General features: G+C 51.4%; 1 protein-coding gene across 3 annotated transcripts in view; it reads right to left on the bottom strand.

Moving 5' to 3' along the window:
- The window catches only part of LAMA5 (laminin subunit alpha 5), a 163,581-nt gene that overhangs the window by 32,679 nt on the left and 109,922 nt on the right, over nt 1–20,980 (bottom strand). For 2 of the 3 annotated variants that reach the window (XM_075118705.1, XM_075118707.1), the window contains exons 24-47: nt 20,778–20,920; nt 20,567–20,673; nt 19,459–19,612; nt 18,766–18,926; nt 17,895–18,003; nt 15,308–15,405; nt 14,615–14,816; nt 13,921–14,047; nt 12,421–12,560; nt 11,377–11,492; nt 10,473–10,684; nt 9,006–9,210; nt 8,619–8,763; nt 7,897–8,037; nt 7,185–7,346; nt 6,824–6,925; nt 6,649–6,732; nt 5,034–5,264; nt 4,294–4,407; nt 3,818–3,945; nt 2,451–2,531; nt 1,571–1,785; nt 849–949; nt 21–201 (exon numbers count right to left, since the gene is read on the bottom strand). In XM_075118705.1, coding sequence (XP_074974806.1) covers nt 21–201; nt 849–949; nt 1,571–1,785; nt 2,451–2,531; nt 3,818–3,945; nt 4,294–4,407; nt 5,034–5,264; nt 6,649–6,732; nt 6,824–6,925; nt 7,185–7,346; nt 7,897–8,037; nt 8,619–8,763; nt 9,006–9,210; nt 10,473–10,684; nt 11,377–11,492; nt 12,421–12,560; nt 13,921–14,047; nt 14,615–14,816; nt 15,308–15,405; nt 17,895–18,003; nt 18,766–18,926; nt 19,459–19,612; nt 20,567–20,673; nt 20,778–20,920 — 3,459 coding nt within the window. The remainder of the gene's footprint in view (nt 1–20; nt 202–848; nt 950–1,570; nt 1,786–2,450; nt 2,532–3,817; nt 3,946–4,293; nt 4,408–5,033; nt 5,265–6,648; nt 6,733–6,823; nt 6,926–7,184; nt 7,347–7,896; nt 8,038–8,618; nt 8,764–9,005; nt 9,211–10,472; nt 10,685–11,376; nt 11,493–12,420; nt 12,561–13,920; nt 14,048–14,614; nt 14,817–15,307; nt 15,406–17,894; nt 18,004–18,765; nt 18,927–19,458; nt 19,613–20,566; nt 20,674–20,777; nt 20,921–20,980) is intronic. The other variant, XM_075118706.1, reaches the window with a different exon arrangement.

Raw genomic sequence — 20,980 nt, 5'->3', positions numbered from 1 at the left:
CTAGCAGTGAAGAAACTCACTTGTGCAGCCATGCCCGCTGAGCCCCCAGTAGCCTGGTGCGCACTGCTGGCATCGAAGACCAGTCACCCCGGGCTGGCAGCTACACTGACCAGTCTCAGCATGGCAGCTTGTGTCTATGGATCCAATGTCACAGTCACACTTTCGACAGCCAGAGCAGCCATGGTAGCCATAATACCCATCCTAGGGAAAGACGTGGGTAATTAGCATGCTATCACACACAGGAAGGGGAGGCAATTGGGAGGACATGCTAGCCTTTCATCTCCAGAGACACACAGCTCCACAGTCACTCTGGCCAGCGCTGAAATGTGATCCATAGTCTGAACTTAATTCCCAGAGGCATTTCTTCAGATCATAAAATTAACACACAATACGGCAAAATGCTGGACCAATGGGCAGGTTGCACAATAGGACTGAGATAGAAATGCACTGGCTGCATTGTGTCCGTAAGCTCACCTGGTGTCTGCTTACTCCAGATGGGGAGTTAGGATCCCCGAAATCCACCCTAGGGTTAAGTGCCTTTTTCCTACAAGCATCAAAGCTGAAGTTAGCACCCCTCCTCCCATCATTTCGGAACCAGGTTCTTTAGACATTGACCTTTATTGTTAGGTATCTGCCTGGTGTAGGCAGGAACTGCATCCATATCGCTCAGCCATCTGCTGGCACAGCAGCCATTATCCTCCTGTCTCTGCCCAGGAACCGCAGTGCGCTCATAATGGGAGGGCAGGCTACAGAAGAGTGGAGCTGGCGTGCAGTGACTCAGCACCAGCCAAGCGTATAGTGATGGAGGCTTCACAGTGCGTGTGGGGGGAACCCACGATTCATTTTACCTGACAGCAGTCGCAGTGCTGACCTGTCACTCCAGGTTTACAGAGACATCGGCCAGTTCTAGGGTCACACGACTCAGTCCCGCATGGCAAACAGTTACATCCTGCCAGGAAGAAACACACCCATTTACCCGACAACTTAAAAAGATCAGCCAGGCACTCTGACCCATCCTGTTTCTGGTGGATTTAATGCGATTTGATAATTTGTTGGGAGGAAATCCTGTCAACTGTGGGAGTTCACTGGTCGTTTTCATTCTCTCATATACGGGGACTGATCCTGCCATCCCTTATTCACATGATTATCTGCCGGAGTAAGACCTATCTCTGTGAGCAGCAGTTTGCAGGACCAGCGCCTTGGATTTTACCATTTGCTCCTCATGGCAGGGCCCTGTAAGGTTAGAAATGTACTATGCAAACCCACCCAAGCACAGAAATAATAATTTGGTTAATATCACTAGTGGTTATTACTGACGAGGCTGCTACAGTGTCAGAGCTTTACCACCTGGGTGCAATTTTTAAATGCCTGCTAAAGAGGGTTGTTTTGTCACTCTTATTTTTAACCAGCGTACCCTTTGAAAGCCAGGAGACCAAGCTAGCGGCTTTGTAAGAACCTACCCAGGTGATGACCACAGCTGTGCCCGCAGGCTGGCTAACTTGCACATGCCCGTGACACACTACCCCCGAAATGCATTTGCAAGCCGGCCCCGCCTCGGTGCCGCACTTACTCGTGCAGTTCTTTGCCGCCACCGCGTCTCCATGGTACCCTGGGGCGCACACTTCGCACCGGGGCCCGGCCGTGTTGTGCACGCATCCTGTGCAGGTGCCCGTCAGAGAGTCGCAGTCGCTGAACAACATGTTGGGATCCGTGTTCTCGCTGCAGTCGCACGGCTGGCAGGAACTGCCAATCACTAAGGGGTTGCCATAGTAACCTGGGGCACACCTTTAAAAATGTAGCCGGTTAAAAGGGAGCTAAAGCAACAGCCATGCGCGCGCGCACTCCCCCCAGCTCCCATTGAAGCGCTGCACAACTACTGACTACAGGGCAGTTACAGCTATTAATTAGCCTCATGTTTTGGACTCCCACAGCACCTTCCACTCAAAGCACGTCATGGTCACTAATCAAGCCTCACAGGAAGTGTCCCCGTTCTTGCTCTACAGGTGGGTAATCAAGGCAAAGAATGCTGCGGGAACTTGGCCAAGATGACACCCTATGCCAGTAATGGAGACAGTAATAGGGCATATCCCAGCGGTACGCTGAGCCCACACTGATGCACAAAGGAACAGCATATAAGCAATCAAGTGGGCCCAACTCCTGCTGGTCCTGGGAGCCACCAGGCCCCGCTGCTGGATTCGTAGAGGTGTTGCCTTGCAATCGCAGCTGGTATTTTATGCCCCTTCCACAAAATAACGGAAGCCAAACCCACAACAGAGAGGATTCACAGCTCAAATCAATCGCTTTCTCCTCAGTCTCCTGTGCCAACGTAGCTGGGGCTTCTAATTTTATTTTCGTCACTATGGAAACTTCTCTTCTGTCAAAGCAACAGCTGCACTCTGACGAAGAAAAACCCCCACGGTCCTGCCCTCCCGTAATTACCAGGCCCTTACCGTTCACACATGGCTCCAGCATAGCCTGGCTTGCAGAGACACTGCATGGTGGAGCCCTTGTGGACACATCCAATGGCAAAGCTGAAATAACACGGGGCAAACGTCAAAGGTTATTTTACTCTGAAGGTACCAGGGCAAAGGGGGCTCTTGTCATTCACTTAGGGGTTGTGTGAGGGCTGGGAGTGGTTTGTGGCCATAGAAAAGGGAATGGGGTCGGGATCAACTCATGGGCATGGGCTATTGTCAGGGTTTGGATCTGCAGCAGGGCAAGGGCTGGTGTCAACAGTGATTTGTGACACAGGCTATGGAAATGTTTAGTGCTGGTGTCGGCAACAGGTGCAAGGACAGGGCAAGGGTTGTGGCGGGTCTGGTTCTCCAGGATAGGCAGAAGGGTGGGGCCAGTAGGGACCCCCATGGTAGAAGGTTAGGGTTGGGGCTGGCAGTAGGTACCAGGTGAAGGTTGGGGTGTATAATGCACCCCTGGCTTGGGTTCAGGTTGAGGCCAATAGGCCTCCACAGGCTAGAGTTAGGCCTCAGGCTAACAGGGCCCCACAGGGTAGGTTTAGGACCAGTGGAGCTCCCCGAGTTAGGGTTGTGGCCTTCGGGATATGTGTAATTGTTTCACTGGTGTGTACCCCCAGGCTAGTGTCAGTGAGGTGGCCAGTTCTCGTCCCTACAGGAGGGTCAAAGGCTGGGATGTAGGAAGCATTGGTGCAGGGTTAGCCTTGGGACCAGGCGTGGGGGATTCCAGCATATGGCCTGGCAGGTGGCCCTTGGCTAGAGTTAGCGTCGGTACTGCCCTCGGGCTAGTGTTACGTTAGAGGCGGTTGGAGTCAGGGGCTAAGGACAGCCTGGTTTATAGGAGTGAAATGCCAGTGCAGAACGTCCAGCCCTTGAGAGAATCACACAAGAATGGAATCGCAAAGTCACCTTGAAACTTGATATTTTGAAATCTCAACATGAGCTACGCTGACTTGGGGGAAATGATGCTAATATCGGAACTTTGAACTGCTTTAGGTACAAAATTTGCGAAATCAATACAAAACAACGTTTACATTTTGTCGCTAATATTTTCACACCTGTAGAAATTACTAATATTTCCTTCAGAAAGAAAAAACTCTTGCTGGCTGCACTAGCCACATCAGAGCTGTGGGCCTTTCTCCCCCCTCCATGGCCTACCCCATCATTATCAGCATTAATAAAAAGGGGAGCAGTGTCCTCTTTCCTTGGTAAACAGCCAAAACAGGAATGAACGAACTGGGAATGACATGGCAGCCAGAAGAAACTCCCTCAGGATCAGGGGAAGAAATCAGACTACTCTGTGGATGAGAAAAAACAGGAGAAAGAACTTCACAGAAGATGCTTACTTGTTGGAAGCAACGGAAAGAGGACATGGACATCCCATGCACTGCAGTGGCCCCTCGAGGGAAAAGTTGCCTACATAACCATCTTTGCATCGCTCACAACGATCTCCCTCCGTGTTGTGTTGGCAGTTCTGCAAGGACAAGACAGAAAACACGTTTGGTATTTCTCCAGGGAAGCGTTCAAACCACGGTTTTCTGGAGGATTACGATGGATTGTTGTTCCAACGGGGTGGGTTAGAACAGACAATGCCCCATTACACATCTGGATGCCTAAATCCTTTCCTCTTCCCCAGCACACCCTGTCTCCTCATCCTAAACTGACTTGAAGACAATAAATCCCCTTGAAATGGCACATGAAGATTTTCAGCGATCAAGACAGTAATTTGGTAACCACTTAACCCAGTCACTGTGTTTTGGAGGGAACCTCTTAGTCAGCTGGTGAGGACGCGCACACATTGTACTTATGGGTAGCTACTTACGATGCATATTCCAGACCCTGGGAGGCACTGATCTGAGTGGCCGTTGCAATGACACGGAACACATTTTCCCAAGAAGAGGCCCTTGGTGTCTCTGTAATAACCTGGAGCACATTCCTAATGAGAGGAGAAGTAGTAGTGGTGACACATGAGCCAAACATGCTTAGACAGAGCTAGCATACTAGTGTAACTACCTTCCATAAAGGACACTGGGTTTCAAGACACAGAATAGATTAAAAGGGACAATGGTCAAGATTTTTTTAGTTAAAATCTTCCCCCCACAATCAACATGAGCCAACTAGACAGGCACAAAGACTTATTTAAGGCTTTCAGATATTTACCTAATGCTGGCATTGGACCCCTGAGCAAGCCCCACAGTAGCCCACTACCACTATCCAAAATTCTAGCTCATGCAAATCTCACAGCAAACAAAGCAGAGCACGTGGGCAATAGCAGGAGATGGAGCACATGTACTGTATAGTTTGCTGCGATTTTGGGACGTCATTACAAAACCGGCAGGTGCAAGTCAAGTTGTCATTAAAGAGCCGCACGCCAGGGATTGGCTGAGGAAACTTGCACTCGAGAATCTTCTCTGCATTCTAACATACAATGAGGCACATCCAAACCTAACTGCTGAGTGCAACGGCCGTAGGGGAAGTGCTCGCCTCTCATGTGCATCATATGAGCAGAGCTCCTATAATTTCACTTGAGCCTGGCAAAAGCACTTCACCTCTTCCCCCTACCTGGCAGGAATCTCCCCTGTAATTTGCCGGACACAAGCACAGTTCGACGTTGCTGGCTCGGTTGCCCACGCTGGTCTCCGTCAGAGTCTCTAGGACCACCCGACGCAGGGATACTGATGAGGCAAGCTGGGAGAAGAGTGCTCTGATCTGCAGCTGCTCTAGGTTAGCCAGCACCATCATCAACTCTTCCCTGGACACTGGGTTGTGCGTCTGAGTGTGTCTGAAGTTACCCTGGTGAAGAGAGAAACTCTAGTGTTACCATGCAGTAACATGTACAAGTAAGTGCAAGCCCTGGGTTGCTGATTCTGCCCCTTTGGAGATATTTCAGTCAATCATCCAGCTAAATGAACCCTCTCATCCCTGAGGGGGCTTATCCATACAATATCCCAAAAACTCTTCACTTGTCTGCAGCTATGAGACCTCCTCCTTCCATCTCCACTGGAAGTTTGTCTGAAAATTCAAAGCCAATTCTCTGCCCATGGCCCATTCCCAAAAAGCATAGTGAAAAATCTGTCCATGTGCCCGAGTGATGCTTTCACGCCATTAGGAAGAGCTCCCATTCACACAGTGCCTTCCATTTCCAGAGATGCACACAAACCTCACAAGCCACATACATGCAGCTTCTCTTGGGTGCAGGGCAGAAGCCACTTGATGCACAATACAACAGCATCTGTGCAGGGGAACGTTTGGTCCAGGATGTCAATGCAAATGCTTAGCATAACAAAGGCTGCCGTGGGAGCAATAGGCCTGAATTTTCACAAGGTCCATCTCCCTACTGCCAACTCAGTTTGTACTCGTGCTCCCAATTTGGCATTCAAGGGCCAACATGCACTCCTGTGATTCACCTCCTGCTCAAAGATATGGATGCAAATACGTCGGCACAAAAAAATGCACCTGCAAACACGGATGATAGGCTGAACACTTAACCCTTTAACGTCCCCACAAGGCAGACAGGACCTGGCTCTTAAAGTCTCAGACGAAAGCCCCAGAACTGTATGGAATTTATAACAGAAACTTCTGAGCGTTCAAACAAAATGAAAGTGTTAAGAGTGAAAATTACCAGCAATAGGCAGCATTTAAAGCAACTAGCCCTGTAGCATCTGCACTCAGGGCAACCCTCTCTTCTGTCTGAATGGCCTCTACCAGCTGTAGCATCTGAGCACCAAACAAGGATAAGTGGATTTGTCCTCACCACACCACCAGGAAGTACTATCCCCCTTGGGAACCAAGGCTCAGGGTTCAGTAAGCGACTCACCCAAGGTCACATTAGGAGTCTGCGGCTGAGCTAGGAATTGAACCCCAGTCTCAAGTCCTAGGCTGATGCCCCATCCTCTAGACCATCTTGCTACTCTTCCTGCTTTCCCGGAGCACACACCCTAATGTTTCTCCAACACATCTCCACAGAGACTCTCTCTCTGGGATGACCCTAGCGACACACAAGTGTTCCAGGTTCTGAGGCAGTCACAGACTGCACCAAATTCCTAGGACATGTTAAAAAGTTGCCAAGACTGCAGGCCACAGTACAGAGGAACAACATTCGGTTCTCGAGGCTCTATGCCTAGCGCTGTCTGTTCCTTCAAACTCCAGGGAACGCGCACAGTGTGTCCAAACTCACCTCCACGAGCTGCAGCCGGCCTTCATGTACATCTCCAGGGGAAGGGTAAGTGCCTTCCAGAAACATGATGCTCATTTGGTTTCCCTGGGGAAGGTACAAAGGTGTCCTGTAAGTCACTGGCTGGAAGCACCATTTATCCCTGATGCCCTATCAGAAGGGGTTTCTGAGGTTGTACCTTGAGGATGACATCCGGGCGGGGATCCATGGGAATGAACACATCACCCCTTCTGGTGTCTGAGCGAAGCTCATACCGCAGGTATCCGCCATAGGAGGACACCTAGGGGAGAGCCAAACAACACAGGCAGAAGACGCTGTTATCACCACTAAGCTAAGTGACCTACTATGGTCTTCATGGCTGGTGAGCATAATCAGACACACCCCCACTAAATCAGATTGCCCGGCAATGGCACAAAGCAGGCCATTGGGCTGAGGCTCAGTGAAGATCAGGGTTGCATGTGACAAGCCTTTGCTTCATCACCTTGACAAATGTGAGGGACGAGCATGCAGGGACTTTGGCCAGGTGTGTTCTCTCTTACCCGGTCTCCAAGGTAAGAGCTGGGTGCGTGCCAGGAGAGCTCCTGATAGGCCTCGGGAATGTTCTTCAGGTCAGCATGAATGAGTTCCTCCTCTAGTCTCAGGGAGGTGGCCACTTCTTGGTGGTCTCCGCTCAGTAACACCCACCCCTTCATGTTGAGGAACTAGGAGAGAGCAAGAGAGAGCTGTATGCCTGTTTTCCGAGAGCACCTCACGAGCGGCGCAGGGAATGTCTCTGCATTCGTGCTCCTTCAGGCACGTGAGACAGGGTGGGGGCTGCAGAACGGTCCTTGGAATTTCGGTTACTGTTACTCCAGGACACAGAGTCTCAATACAGGGCTCACGCTCTATAAAACGAGGCGCCGAGAAGAGGCCAGTGGGATCCCAATCATGCTCCAATCCTGTTCCTTCGCTTCTAGAGAAGTGGATTTGCTCAAGTTATTTGCAACTCAGAACTGCCCCCATGAACTCCCAACCCATAGGGATTCCTGTGGCACCAAGACCTCCCAAAGGCGAAGGATCCTGGGGCTCAGCTGAGGAGGCTGAATGTACAAGCATGAAAATGGTTAAACCCACCCCCCAGCGCTCCGGGATATCCCACAAACGTAGCACAGAGCAGGAGAAAGAAACCACCTGGGGTCTGGGAGGAACAGAATCCCACTGAACAGAGAGGAAAGGACCACCGAGGTCCCCAAACCCCAGCCCTCCATTCACCTCCATTCGGTATTTCTCAGCACTGTGGCAGCGATCGGTTGCTCCAAAGCAGAAACACCTGGTGCAGCCCTTGGGGTTGTTTGCATCCAAAGAGAAGGTCCCCAGGCGGCACTGGTCACACCTCACGCCCTCCACGTTTTCCTGGAAGAAAAATGAACCATGGGGTGTGCCGAGTTTCCCCTACAATTGCTACAGAAGTATGGAAAAGGATGGCAGACTGCGCCAGCAGTTATCAAAACGCTGCCGAGGGGCTGTAAAACGATGCCATTATTCAATTCATGAGCAGGTTTGCTCGGTAAACCCCTCATCAGCCATTAACCTCTGCTCACTGTCCAAATGTAACTCCCCCGCACTTGCCAAAGCTTTCCTGTGCCCAGCCGGGGCTGGGATCACCACCCAGAGGAGCGGGTTGCCATCTGGCCACTGAAGAGCTGAGTTATTCTCCAGTGGTGCTGCAGCAAAAGGCCTTCTCGTCACTGACACTTTCAATCCAATTTCTGCTGTTGACAGAGCCTCTTGGGAATCAAAGGTGAGAATGACCCAAGTGTGCCATGAAGCCGAGGGGCATTCCCTACAGAGCACACAGGATGCCACATGCTAGGCACTACCTGTTCTCCATCTCTCCATGCCCTCTCTCCCACGGGCCAGCCAGGTCACGTTGTCGGAGCAGGGGAATTAAATTGGCCAGACAAGCATCACCAGAGTGTGGTAACTAGACTGACCTTGCAGTGACATTGCCCAGTGACCGGATCACACACGCTCACTTCCGTCCCTGCCTGATGACAGTCACACCTCCGGCAGTGCGGATAATGGTAGTAGCCAGGGGAGCAGACATCACACCGCCGTCCTATTATATTGGGTTTGCACCTACATGGGACACAGCAGCAATGGAATGAAGGTACTTGGCCTTCTGCTGATCTCTAATTCCTAACCAGCGCCAATGCGAAGAATACAACACTGACACCAGTGGGTTATTAATTTACCCTCCCTTCCCAACCTGCTCACATACTCCATGGCGCTCCATAAAGCCAGATGTCTAAGCTAATGATCCCAGTGCTGCTCCTGGCACATCTCCTCCATGCGACCATGGTCCCATCATTGTTCCTCACCTGCACTGTCCACTGTCCGCATCGCATCCTGGCTCCGCCAGTTCTTGGACTCCTGTACGAGAACAATTGCAGTCCTCACAGCCAATCAAGGCGTGGCAGCCAAAGGTCTGGGGTTCACAGACGACACACTCAGGCTTGATGGTATGCGGTGGGCAGATGCACTGTCCCGTCACTTCATCGCACAGGCGGGTCCCACAGTCACAAGCTGCAAGAGAAAGGAAGCAGCTGAGTTCACTGTGGAAGCAGTAAGAACCCTGGGATAAAACAAAGCCCAAGCAACACCAAGGTTGCAAATCGACAAAAGCGGGTGCAGAGGAGCTTGTGCTCTGCCCATCTGCATGCCAGACTGTCTGAAAGGCTGGCATTGGAACCAGCCTCAGAACAGCACCTTGGCATTGCCTGTTCAGACACCAATGTCCAATCCCAGTAGGATCCACCAGGGCAATCAAGTGACTGGCGCCAGGGCTTCCCTGTGTTTGTCATAGAGCTTATGAACAGGGATTTAAGTGGGCCAACAAAAGCCAAGGTCATCAGTTCTGAACAGACATCTGCAAGGTGAACCATTCTGGCCTGTTATAGGGTGGCAGTGGGAGGCATTTCCCGACTACAAATTTATTGAAGGGAAGGAAGGCAGCGTGCAGAGAGGAGTCAGATTCTTCTGCTCTGGAGTCTAAGAGGAACCCTGCACATGAGGGACAGCGTGGCAGAGCAGGCGGCTCTTCCATCTCACGACAACTGGTCTGCATTGCACAGGGTGCCCGACCAGGGGATTATATGCCCCACCAATGAACTTGGCAAAATTGACAGCGATGCTTGTTCCGCTGTTGCCCAGAGAATGGACTGGGAGGGTACTGACTGAAATGCAAAGCTAGAAGACACAGGGGAGGCTGGTTTTGTTTTGTTTAACTAAATATTGACAATCACCAGTGATGGGCAGAGAATTAGGACCACATTTAGCCCCAGATTTGGAGTTTGCATGTGCACGCTAATCTGTATTTGCTAACTGCAGAAGCGGGCATGGAAAACCATTAAGTCAGGTTTGAGGCTGGCAGTAAAAGTGTCCATAAACAACCATGGGTGAAACCCAGCTTAACAACCCATGGGTGTCCTGGATGAGGTGAATCTTTAAACACCACAAATACGCTGGGAACCTCAGGTTACTTGAGAGGAATGGTGATGGGGAAGTGCCTGCTGGAAAGGATCTTTAGCACACACACTTCCAGAGCACGTACATAATGATATGAGCTGCACTGCTGTTTAACCTCTTCCCCCACCCCCAACAGTACAAACTTCATAGGGAAAATCTCCTGGAACCTTCAACTCCCATAAGGAGGCAGAAAACAGGGTTATCCTTGTCGGCCATTTTCAAGGCCTACAGAACAGGCATCTGGCCTCCAGCAGCCATCAAAGCCCTCAGAGCTGAGAGGAGCAGAGCCTTCCTCCCAAAACACAGAACAGGTAACTCACGCCTGCAGTTGGGGAAGCCCCAGTAACCAGTGGCACACCGGGAACACTCTCGGCCGATGACGTTGGATTTGCAAGCACACTGCCCACCGAAGAGCTCGCACTGGCCCCTGATGGCCCCCGCCTCGTGGCAACGGCAGGGCTGTGCTCCATTGTTGTAGAACAGAGAGAGCGAGATGGCAGAGTCTCTGCAGAACTTGGATGCTGTGGTGGGACTGCAAAGAAAGGGGGAAGAGATTCCTGGGCTGGGCTTTCTTAGACCACGCTCCCCTCAGAGCATCCTCAGGGCTGATTTCCCCTGCAGGTACTTTCTCCAAGGCAAGGTTGGGTTCCCAAGTGATGACAAATCTCCATAAGACAGACTTGCTTTAAATGAGATGCCTCAACACCAGGGCACTCCCAACCTCACCGCTACCTTCCCAGATGGTCTACAGGCTGCTCACAAGAGGTGCCGGGCACCCTCAACCACTACTGAAGTCAGTGGGAGTCAAGGGCACTCAGTACAGTGCAGGTTCAGGTTCGATATTAGGACATTAAGGACCTCTGAATGCTCCTTTAGATACCAGCCAAGGAGACTCATCTGCTTAAGCTAAAACCAAGATTTTAACCAATATTAACTTGGGTGTTGTGTCATTTAAGTCCCCCAGGGTCCCTGGAGTCAAACCACCCCAAATCAGCGTGAATCAGAGCAAAACAAAACCTAGGTACTGAAAAATCCAGCAGATTTATTAATTTATTAATTAACTGGGCATGGCCAAGAGAAGGGAAGCAATTAAAGCAAACAATTCCAGCATCCTAGGTGGATGCATTTCCCCAGCAATGGCCTATACTCTACTATTTCTGTTCCATAGAGACTGCAAAGCCATTGGGCAGCAGAACAGGGTCACTTTAAAACCAAGGTTCTCACTTGATGTAGAAACTATTGACCCCACAGCTGCTGATAAACTCGTAGGATTTGTCCAGGGGTTCCTCCAGCAGATAATGGGAGCTGTAGCTGTCTTCAGGCACCACCAGGATGTAATCCTGCAGCAAGACACAAAGCAACCAGCCACACCCTGGCGTTCAGTGCTTCCTCCCTGCAATAGCTTAGGTAAACCAAAGAGAACCACAAGAAGCACATGCAGCCAGTCAGCTCACTCAGCTGCCTGAGCATGTATTTACAAATGATTGATGTCTCACCAACTGGGATATGGTGCAACACTTCCAAGTGCTTGTCTTTTGAAAAGACAATTGGTCCATGTGGCCCAGTATGCTGCCACAGGCAACAGCCAATACCCCATGTGATTGAGGCTAGCAAAAGACCCACCAAGGGCAGTAAGTCTATAGGACTCGGAGTCAGGACACCGGATTTCTGTTTCCAGCTCAGCTGCTGACTGGCATTGTGGCCTCTGGTGAATCCTTTAAGAGCTCTGGGCCTTAGTTTCCCCAATCTGGACGATTGGGATAATAATGCTTACCTGCCTCTGTCTCTAGAGATCCTTGGATGAAAGAGGCAGTGCAAGTGCAAAGTATTTTCACAATAGTGCATGAAACCGATTGTGCAAAAGTGCAAAATATGATCATGACAGCGCATGTGCATCCATGGTAGGAAGGGAATTTCTTCCTGGCCTTCACAGGCTGTCATCGGACTGTCTGAAGCAGCTTGACTAAGCTCAGTCTCCTCCCCTCTCTACTATCATAGAGAGGGGTAATATCATAACATAGTTCCTGGTGGCTGTTGCCCATTAGTGGTGGATTCCACAGAGCCTACCCTCTAAGCTACAATGCCACATTTCCCGACAGTGGATGCAACTTAGCAGGATGGCTCAGAAAGGGGGAAATGGTGTGAAACATTCCCTGCCACTACCCTACTGAAAATGCCCTAGAAATCCAGTTACAACCCTGCTCCTATTGCTGTCACAGGGCTGGAACCAGGTCTTGCGGTGAGGGAGCCTTTCAGCTATACACTTACCAGCCACAGCTGCTGGCCTGCTGGCACACGAACAATCACCGTCAGCTCGTTATCCGTAAGGTCCAGGATGATCTGGTTCTCGGCAACCACCACACTCCGACAACCGTATCCATGTGGGCAGAAAGCAGCCTTGGCTTGGCCTGAAAGGCCAAAAGAGACGTCAGCCCCTCAGCCGCCTCTATCCCACCCCCAGCCTGCTCCACTCGAGTTCATCCAAAGCAAAGCCAAGGCAGCCAGCTGTGAGCTGCAGCACACACCAACTCTCCCCCGAATGGCCCATTTTGTGGTCCTCATGTCTCAGACATTGACTCAGCCAGCTTGGGAGGCAACCCAAGCCAAGTCAAAGCTTCCAGGGTCCAGCTTCAGGGCTTTGTGGTCTGAGTGAAGACCCTGAGCAAGATGAATAAAGGCAGCCAGCAGGGAAGGGGTTGAGTTTCATAAGAGCCTGCCCAGTGTGTGATGTGTGTGTTGGTGTGAACGCCATTCGCTTGCCATTCCATTGCTAGGTAAAGCATCGTGCAAAACCTAGTGCAAATCTTCCCCTCTGCACTGGACTTTGTGAAATCGATCCTTTTCGGTGGTGGAAATGGAAACAGTGCGCAGCTGGAAGCCATCTCCTTCCCCAGGGGCCCACTGTGTAAGGTCAAGGTCAATTCACAGTTAGGCCCCTAAATAGCTGAGCCCATATGGCTCCCACTGAAGCGAATGGGACCTTCAGGAGCTCGGCACCTCTGAAAGGCAGGCCACTTTAATGATGTGTCTAACTGTGGATTTAGGTGCCTCACTTTATACACCCAAGTTTCAACAGTTGGACCTTCGTTTCACCTTCCTAGAGTCTGCTGCAGTAACTGAAAGCACCAGTGCCCCATTGGTTCTACCTTTGCTGCAGCCAGCTCGTATATGGGAAAACAGATAAATTCTACAGGCGGTCCAATGGAAAAGCTAGATTCATAGATTTACAGATTTTCAGGACAAAAGGGACCATTAGATTATCTAATCTGACCTGTGTATCACAGGCCATCACAGAATTTCACCCAGTTACTCCTGTACTGAGCCCAATAACCTGAGTTTGGCCAAAGCATACTTTCCAGAAAGGCATCCAGGGTGGATCTGAAGGCTTCAAGAGATGGAGAATCCACCACTCCCCTGGGTAGTTAGTTTTAATGGTTAATCACTCTCACTGTTAAAAAGTTTGTGCCTCACTTCTAATTTGAATGTATCTGGCTTTAACTTCCAGATGCTGGTTCTTATTCTACCTGTTTCCACCAGATTAAAGAGCCCTTTAGTACCCAGATCAGATCTCTATCCCCTTTGGGACATTTCTCACACAGCTGCTGCCAGGGTCCTGGGTAGGAGGAAGAGGCAGCTTGGGTGCCCTTGACTCTCTGCCTTCCTCCAGGAACTTCCTACGAGTGATCTGGGTTCAAAAGGAGTTTACAGACCACTTTCCCCATGTCCCTCAGTCCCAGGAGCCTCTCCCTAACTCCCAGCTCTGCTCACCTTGCCAAATCCGCCCACCATTGATTAACACTTCCACAGGGAACGTGGGATGGTTGGGCTGGTAATAGTGCACAACGAAAGCATAGCGACCCAGCGTCTGGATCCGGCTGTTAAACACAGCAGCAGCCTGGCAGGAGCAAAGAGTAAAGAAATCAGAGTTGACATACACTTTCCTCTTCCAGTGCAATCCCCATCCCTCTCCAATGCACCAGTATCACATCCCTTTCAACATGCCAGCAGGAGAGTGCTTTGCACCACTGGGGACTCCGTCTCCCTTGTGTATGTGACATTCACAGTTAGCCCCTCCATCTTCCCGGAACCACCAAGCTCAGTTACTCTAAGGCAGAAGCTCTCAGGCTGTAGTCCATGGGGCCCAGCCTGCAGAGCCCTTGCTGGGAGCCTGCAGAAGGGGACTTTGAGAACCAATCAGAGCAGGATTGGGCGGCGAGGAGGGTCCATGTGGATTATGAAGCAATCCACAGAATAAAATACTGGAGAAGCCCAGATGAAAGCACAACTGTGTCGTGGTTAATGAAGATGGAAGGGAAGGCCACAGGTGCACGTGTGAGTCGTTCTGCTACTTTGCCAAGACTTGCACAGAGCAAGTGCATGCCTACGGTGCAGCCATCTGACACAACAATCCCATTGCCACTGAGAGGAAAAGCCCAGCCCAGCTGCAGTCTGTCCTCATTACCTGGGAAGGCTGCAGGAGAATGAACTCTGCTGAGGAGTCCACTGCAGTCGGAGGCCGAGGTGATGGCTCAGTGGGAGTGCCAGCTGGAGCCACTGTGAAGATGTGAGTCAGGGGAAAGTCTGGAGGGATTGACAGAGCCTGGCCTGCTTCCAGGACAATGGACTGAGAAAGCTTCAGAAACCTTGATGGGATGCAGGAACTACTGCACCAGAGGGAGAAAACACAACACATGGGATCACTGGCAGTGGAAAGAGAACTATAAGCTCTGGCATGAGAGAGACTTGCCTATAATATCAATCCAGATTACCCCATGGCGAGGAAGGAGCCTTTACAGGGATTCCTTGGGGCCTTTACCATATGTAGCACTGAGGGAGGGAGAGGAATCCTGTATGGCTAACTTAGTGGTAAGTGATGAACAAGAGTAGGAATTCGGACACACTGAATTGCTGTTACAGAATGTGAGCAAGTCTCAGGAAGGCTATTTCACTGGAGTGATGCACGGAGTATATCCCATAAGGGAGACCATCTAGTCTAGTTGTGAGAACACAGGGCTGGAGAGCTGGGTTCTAATCCCAACTCTGCTACTGGCTCAAGTGGGCAGGTCACTTCACCTCTCTGTGCCTCCATCTTTAAAATGGGGATAATATTCACTCTCGTAGGTAAAGTGCTTAGAGAAATCATGCACTCCGTTACCTGGAGGGTGAGAAGGTTCCATGGAGGCTGATGCAGTGAACCTTTGGCTCAACATATTCCATGGTGAATTGTCCATAAGGTATCAGGTACACTTTATACTACAGCACCAGGAAGGAAACAGAAGAGTGGTAAAATGAAACCTTCTGCTACTTGAAGCCTAGATTTGCTCCTTTACCCTCCCCCCGATCCCTAAAGATCAGGCTGAATACTCTAAAGACCCCCTCATAGACACTTTACTGTAGCTGCAGACCAGTGCTGTAGGGCCCTGTGTTTGGTGGAGGGCAGAAGCCAAATGTGTCTGAATTCAATTGCTCTAAGGCAGGGGTGGGTAAACTTTTTGGCCCGAGGGTCACATTGGGGTGTGAAACTGTATGGAGGGCTGGATAGGGAAGGCTGTGCCTCCCCAAACAGCCTGGCCCCCGTCCCCATCCATCCCCTCCCACTTCCTGCCCCCTGACTGCCCCCCTCAGAACCCCCGACCCATCCAACCTCCCTGCTCCTTCTCCCCTCACCACTCCCTCCCAGGACCCCCGCCCCAAACTGCCCCCCCCAGGGATCCCACCCCCATCCAACCCCGCCAGCTCCCTGTCCCCTGACTGCCCCCCAGCCCCATATTCACACCTCCCCAACAGGCCCCCCCAGGACTCCCACCCCATATCCAACCCCTCCTGTTCCCTGACCCCCCCAGAACCTCCGCCCCATCCAACTGCTCCCTGTCCCTTGACTGCCTGCTGGGACCTTCTACCCAACCCTCCCACCGCCGGCCCTTACCATGCTGCTCAGTGCGGCAGGAGCTCGCAGCCCTGCTGCCCGCATGGCGGCAACGCTACGGGGGAGGGAGGACAGCGGGGGAGGGGCAAGCCTCCCGGGCCAGGAGCTCAGGGGCCGGGCAGGACAGTCCCGCCAGCCAGATGTGGCCCATGGGCCATAGTTTGCCCACCTCTGCTCTAAGTCAAGATTTGTATATGCCTCAAAGTGATTTAGAGCAGTGGCTCTCAACCTTTCCAGATTACTGTACCCCTTTCAGGAGTCTGATTTTCTTGCGTACCCCCCAAGTTTCACCTCATTTAAAAACTACTTGCTTACAAAGCCAGACATAAAAACACAGAAGTGTCACAGTGCACTGTTACTGAAAAATGGCTGACTTTCTCAATTTTACCATATTATAAAATAAATCGATTGGAATGTAAATATTGTACTTACATTTCAGTGTATAGTACAGAGAGCAGTATAGACAAGTCATTGCCTGTATGAAATTTTAGTTTGTACTGACTTTGCTAGTGCTTTTTATGTAGCCTGTTGTAAAACTAGGCAAATATCTAGATGACCTGATGTACCCCCTGGAAGGCCTCTGCAAACCCCCACGGGTTCGCGTACCCCTGGTTGAGAACCAGTGATTCAGAGCTTACATCCCATTTTCAGAAGTGACTTTGGCAGTATGTCCCCTTCCATGGTATCTCATCAGAGCATGATGGCCCACTTTGCAGAGTATAGGGGAATTCAATGTAGACTTTTAGCTCCTAAGTGACTAAGTCCCATTTTCAGAAGGCACTGAGTCCTACTGACTTGAAATGACACTTAGGCTCCTCTTTTGAAAATGGGACTGTTACTGAACATCAGTGGGACTCAAGTGCTTAAATCTCTTCTGAAAACGGGTCTCAGGGTTGTCCATATAGAGCCTTAATGCACAGCAAGCCAGCATGACTCCACAGCGCACTAGCCAGCCATGCACTAAGTTGCGTGTGGACCCTGCTGCTGTGCATTACAAATTCTGCAGTGCACTTTGACCTATTGCTGTCAAAGCACACAGAGAACTTTCAGTGAGCGGCAGGAGGGTCCACACAGCCAGTTAGTGCACGGCAAGCTAGTACCCTGGAGGTTTACACTCCAGCTTGCTGTGCACTCACTAACTGTGTGGACAATCCCTTAGGGTCACTTAGGACCTAACATCTACATTGAATTCCTCTATGCTCTGCAAAGTGAGCCTACAGGCTCTGATGAGACAGAATACCATACTGAAAGACCCCATAAGAGAGTTCCGCAAGAGAACTCCTTTCGCCCTCGCTCCTTCAGTCCCAAATGCCCATGACACACCATGGCCTGGTGACCTGTCCATGAATTGTACTATATACCCCCGACTACATCTTGGGTGTTTGGGGGGGTGTGTGTGTGAGCGCTCCAGGGCACCTGCTGGTGCTTGGGGCCTCCACTGTTGCTGGTGGAGACACCGGGACCACCACTGCTGCCTGAGGGCGGTGGGAAGGAGACACACCGCCACTATTGCAGTGGGGGCTGGCCCCGGAGCCACCTCAGCTGCTCCAGCGGCCTTGGGGCAGGAGCGCCAGCAGGCTGCAGAAGTCACGGAGGTCCTGGAAAATCACGGACTCCGTTACTTCTGTGACCTTCATGACAGACTCGCAGCCTCACTCATGTTATAGACAGAGTTACACACCGTGACTGATCTAACATAGGAACATCACCCTATTCTCCAGGTTAAGTCCTGAATCTACTGGTTCTCGGCCTCCTCCTTCCACACCACCTGGAGCTGAGGGAAGCCACACAGCTGTCCTTTGTAGTGAGGTCTTACCAGGAAGAAGTGGGCTTGATCTGCAGTGAACCGAACGGTTCCCTCTGTGGTAAGTTCAAAAGCTGCCAAGCGATTCTGTGAATCTAAGACCATCCCACGGCAAAGGAAACTGCAAGACAAAAACAGAACTCAAGGATGGCCCTAGGCAGAGCCATAATTCATTTCTTGTCTTGCCAGATATACATTCTTGAAGTTATTTATATAGAGCTGAGGTAAGTCTTTGAATGCCCGCTTGGGGTAGTCACAAGAACGCATTTCCTAAGGATATCCCAAGCCTTTGTTTCCTACTGCTAAGGTCACAGTTTGAAGTCAAACATGAGAGCAGCTCCCAGACAAGGCACTCAGTCTGTGGATTACATAAATATTGTCTAGTGCTTGGAGCAGGTGACTCAAGTACAGGATTCGTCTTCTATTTCCAGCCGCTCTCTCTTGCTGGGATTCCGTCAAGTCACTTAGGCCCAGATTTTCAGAACTGGGAATGCATGTGAGATAAGCAAGCATCAAATTTGCAAGTGCATCGGCCCTAGCTGCAGCAAGCACGCAGAAAAGGGGTTCTGAAGGTCTGGGCTGCCTGCGTCCCACTTTCCCCACTATCAAATGGGAGTGACAATGTGCCTACCCTTGGGTGATGGGGGGTTGCGAGATTCAAGCTGTTACCAAGATCCCACGGTGGGTACTGCACTAACATATGTGCACAGATACAATATTCTCATTCTGAGGCACAAGGCTGAACGTTCTATTAGTGCAACAAAGTAGGAAGCAACTGAACAGAGAAGCTTGTCCCCTCACTGTGCAACGCAGGAGAGGGACGTTACCATATTCACTACAGCTGCCCCTTCACTCAGCCTCTTGTTCAGATCTGGCTTCGTACCTGTAGTCACATGTGTGGAAGGTGAGTGACCCCTGCTGGGTGGCTAACTGCAGGGAGCTCATTGCTACGCTGGCCCTCTGCACAGCATCCTTGTTGGCATACTCCACCAGCAGTACGTATCTCCCAGGCTGGGGAACAGCAAGCTGCAGCTGGACCTCCACCTGGGTGGGAAATGAAAATATGACAGAGATACACTGCATCTCACCTCCCTCTACTACACACACAGCTTACCAGTGCTATGTACCAGCTTTCTTCTTCCTGACCCAATACACTCCAGGGACCAAAATGATGCATTGCGATTGCTCTCAGTGGGTGCATACCACCACCCCCAGCCACACCATATCTTCCCGCTGGGGGCTACATCAGTGAGATTCTTAGGTGCACAGGCTTCAACATATTACTGTATGGACAGGCTAAGAAGGCAGTGGGCCAAGTTTTAAAATCCCAGCACAATGAGCACACACCCCACCCCCCAGCCCATTTACACGCCCAGGGCAGAGTTTGCAGGGGTGACTACATGGGTGAGCAGCACCTAAACACACACTCTCACGAGCAGCTTAATGAGCTGCCGGAGGAATAGAAGGACGTGTGGGCATAGCCATCCCAAGATATTTAAAGTACAAGCTCTCTCAAGGGGACAGCCGGCACCTTTGGTCTCACAGGGCTGAAGGGTGAAATAAACAAGCTACTCACGTCACCGCCGCTGCACAGCGCCATCTGTGGGTGCGATGGGGTGATGCGCACAGTGGGACAGGGCCTGGGTAAGCTGTTGTCCAGCCGGCACACCATGTCTCCTCCAGCCGCAGAGGGGAAGCCGTCCACAGACAGGTACTTGTACAAGAGGCAGCTAGAAGCGTTAGGAAAGAATTTGTGAAGTTCTGTTGTGAGCGTTGAGTCCAGGTCCCAGGGAGCAAAGCAAGGGCTCCGCTGCTCTCGAGAACATCCTGGCCTTGGACGGAGCAAGAGTTTGTGTTTCACTGGCCACGGCAGTCCCCCCGCTCGCATGCTGTGCTGTTACAAGTGCCTCAGATCTCTCTGGGAGGGTCCACTTCTAGGGGCACACCGGGAAATCAGTCTCCACAGCCCGTTCAGCCCTGGCTGGCAGGCTCCGCAGGGGGACCATGGGGGACGGTGGTGTATGAGAAATGGACACCTGCCCATTAGGAGTTGAAGAGGCTGGCAGTTCATTTCATGTTGGCCAGCAAACGCTGCTTATTGCTAACAACGTTCCCGGGCTATCGACCAAGGCTAGAGGGGAACGGGGCAGCGCCCCCAGGACTAACCCTTTGAGCAATCCAATGACCTAGGCATCCCTCCCTCCAGTGCAACACCGGCTCCAAAATCCTATTGTGTCCCCAGTGAGATTGGGTGGGGCCCTGCCATTAGGTAGAGGAAGCCATTCAGCCTCAAACTTTAGCTGCTCCTGTTCGTTATGTTCCATTGCCACAATCAAAACCTCTCCCCACCCAGCCACCCTCACCCCCGAGCCCTGCAGACTCTTGCGAACACAACACTCCTCCATTGGCCTGAATGGCAGGCGAGAGGCACCACAAGGGTCCCAGGGTAGTTAGCTGCTGTGGCTGACTTCTTCCAAGAGCCTAAGCCCACCCCCATTTGCCCAGGCTCCCCTAGTGAAGGGAGATCCCTGGTGCCTCCCCCACAGAGAGCAGCTGCTGACTGAATGGGACTGCAGCCCTGCACAGAAGGGGGCAGTCTACGGGTTCATTAGTACCAGAGGGTTAAGAGAGCTGGGCAGACCCCAAATAACACAGATCACAAAGAGAGGAATGGAGTTCCTTACTTCTGACTGGCTTGTTCAGGGGCTGGGCTGTAGGTACACGCCTCTGTGACCTTCAGCTGCAGGATGGGCGCTTCGTAGTACGAACTGGGGAGCAAAACCAGATAGTCCTGGAATGGGGGCGGAGAAGGAGGGGGACAAGTTGAGTGTGACTCTGTTCCTCGGAAAACTGCCAGAGTCTTCCTTGGAGGAGGGAGAAGGGAAAGGGCCTTACCAGCAGTATGCCCTCTGCCTCTACGATCAGAGACCACACAGTGGGGTTCAGCACAAAGGGCTCCCCGAAGCTGTTCTGAGGGACGGTGACAAAAGCCGGTTCGGTGCTGGGAGCGAAGATGATCTGCTTGGTCTGCTCAGTACCTGGGGTGGAAAGGACAGGAGACTGTGAGAGGGCACAAGCTCAGGGCGGCCCTGAGGGGA

This window comes from Caretta caretta, chromosome 13, assembly GCF_965140235.1.
Source record: "Caretta caretta isolate rCarCar2 chromosome 13, rCarCar1.hap1, whole genome shotgun sequence".
NCBI lineage: Eukaryota > Metazoa > Chordata > Testudines > Cheloniidae > Caretta > Caretta caretta.
The sequence above is the reverse complement of the archived record's forward strand: the minus strand, read 5'-3'. Positions and strand labels throughout refer to the sequence as shown.